The sequence below is a fragment of the Nicotiana attenuata genome, chromosome 8 (genome assembly GCF_001879085.1).
Source record: "Nicotiana attenuata strain UT chromosome 8, NIATTr2, whole genome shotgun sequence".
NCBI classification, from domain to species: Eukaryota; Viridiplantae; Streptophyta; class Magnoliopsida; order Solanales; family Solanaceae; genus Nicotiana; species Nicotiana attenuata.
In genome coordinates, this window is record NC_031996.1 from 44,359,319 (window position 1) to 44,361,201 (window position 1,883).

The 1,883-nt window shown below is 35.6% G+C and overlaps 1 protein-coding gene across 1 annotated transcript in view; it reads left to right on the forward strand.

Moving 5' to 3' along the window:
* LOC109231368 (AP-4 complex subunit sigma) overlaps nt 294-1,883 on the forward strand; it is a 2,178-nt gene continuing 588 nt past the window's right edge. The window contains exons 1-2 of the mRNA XM_019397014.1: nt 294-637; nt 1,174-1,260. Of these exons, the coding sequence (XP_019252559.1) occupies nt 497-637; nt 1,174-1,260 (228 nt within the window). The 5' untranslated portion in view covers nt 294-496. The remainder of the gene's footprint in view (nt 638-1,173; nt 1,261-1,883) is intronic.

Consider the following 1,883-nt stretch of genomic DNA (forward strand, 5'->3'; position numbering starts at 1 on the left):
TCATGAAACGACGACAAATAATATAATTTATCCAAGCATTGTATGCATCAAAACGATATAGTATAAGTAATACAATACAACACCATACCATACATAACAATTGTTAAAAGTTCTTTCACTTTTTTTTTTCCTTCTAAATAAATAATAATTATTCTGTTAAGATTCTTAATAAACATTTGTTTGAGGGATCAAATCACACAATAGACTAGTTTAAGGCTCAACGTGCTCAATTGAATAATACATGAATCAAACTGAAATAATGCAATAATACAGGATAAAAATCGCTATTTTCCCAAAACAAAAAGAAAACTTATTTGTACACATTCTACTGAAATCCTCATTACATTGAAGATCCATCTAAAATTCAACCGGAGGACCGTCAATTCCAAAAACCCAAAGAAATCAAAACCACGCAAAGTTCTCTTTTTCAATTGGATAATTCAAAGAATTATTTTGCTGATTCCAGAATCAAAATTGAGAAGAAGATCAGAAAAAGATGGGGATCAGATTCGTATTAATGGTGAATAAGCAAGGGCAAACTCGGTTGGCTCAGTACTATGAGTACCTCACTTTAGAAGAAAGGCGTGCTCTTGAGGGTGAAATTGTGCGTAAATGCCTTGCTCGCAATGAACAACAGGTCACACTCATTCCTTTTCAGTTCTATCGATCTTACTAATCTCACTTTGAATGTTTAGGATTTGGCCTGTAGTTGTTTTTTTATTTTTTCCTGAGTTAAATTGTTGATATCTCGGAATTTATCGTGTAAGCCTTCAGCTGATGGATCTTGTTCCTTTCGTTTCCTTCACTTGAGCATTGATAGCTTGTACAGCTTGCATATTTGAGATCATAGGATGTTTTACTTTTTTTTAAATGAACATCAATAAGGATCCACCCGATTGCGTTGGATCCTTATTGATGTTCTTTTTTTTTTTTACTTATTTCTTGTTTTTGCGAATGATTAGCTGGTTGGGGAAGGGGATGGGGAAACAATAGGGTTTTTTCTTCAAATAGCTTGTGTTCAATCATTAAGGAGGACATTGGCGAAGCCAGAAAGTGGCAGTTCATTTCTCCGTAGAGTGTTAGTGAACCTTGATGTACATAATTTTCTGATATGCATTGCTCTCTTTTGTAATTCTCCTCTTATTGTTGGCCTTGTTGTGCGCTTGAAAGCAGTGTTCATTTGTGGAGCATCGTAATTACAAAATCGTGTACAGGCGGTATGCGTCACTCTTTTTCCTGGTTGGAGTTGATAATGAAGAAGTAAGTTAAATATATTCTCTTCCTGCAATTTCTTGTTTATTGTATATTAAAAGTTCAGTGCTGTAAGCTTCCTCTTTATTTTTGCTATCAAGTACTGTTTAGTTTGGCCTGTGCTTACTCTCTCTATAGAAGGAGACTTCACTTATGCTTCATTCCTGAGAATCAGCTTTGCTAATGCGGGAGGCGTTCTTATTTCCCTCCTTAACCAAATAATCATGAGCTGGAGTCTGCTTCGTTCCTTGAACATATATAATCAGAGTATCTTAAATGCTATAACAGCCAAAGAAAAAGAGGGAAAAAGAAGTATTTTAATGTTAATTTTGAAAGTGCAATCCATGCCTTTTTTACTTGGTTGCTCTCTATCAATTCTAGATAACCTTTAGGAACACTTTGCAGTATATAGATATCAAACTCCAGAACACTGTCTATTCATAAACTGCAGCACAAATTTTCTCAAACAACCGAGGTTCATATGGGGAATGTGTGCCTACTGCTAGTAAAGTCAAGGTTTATACTAGTTTATAAATAAGTTTAACTGCAGCAATGTCATACCTCGGAAATGGTTGGTCTTTTTTGGTTCCGGTGGGCCCGTGTGTGTGTGTGTGTGGTGGGGGGGGGGGGTA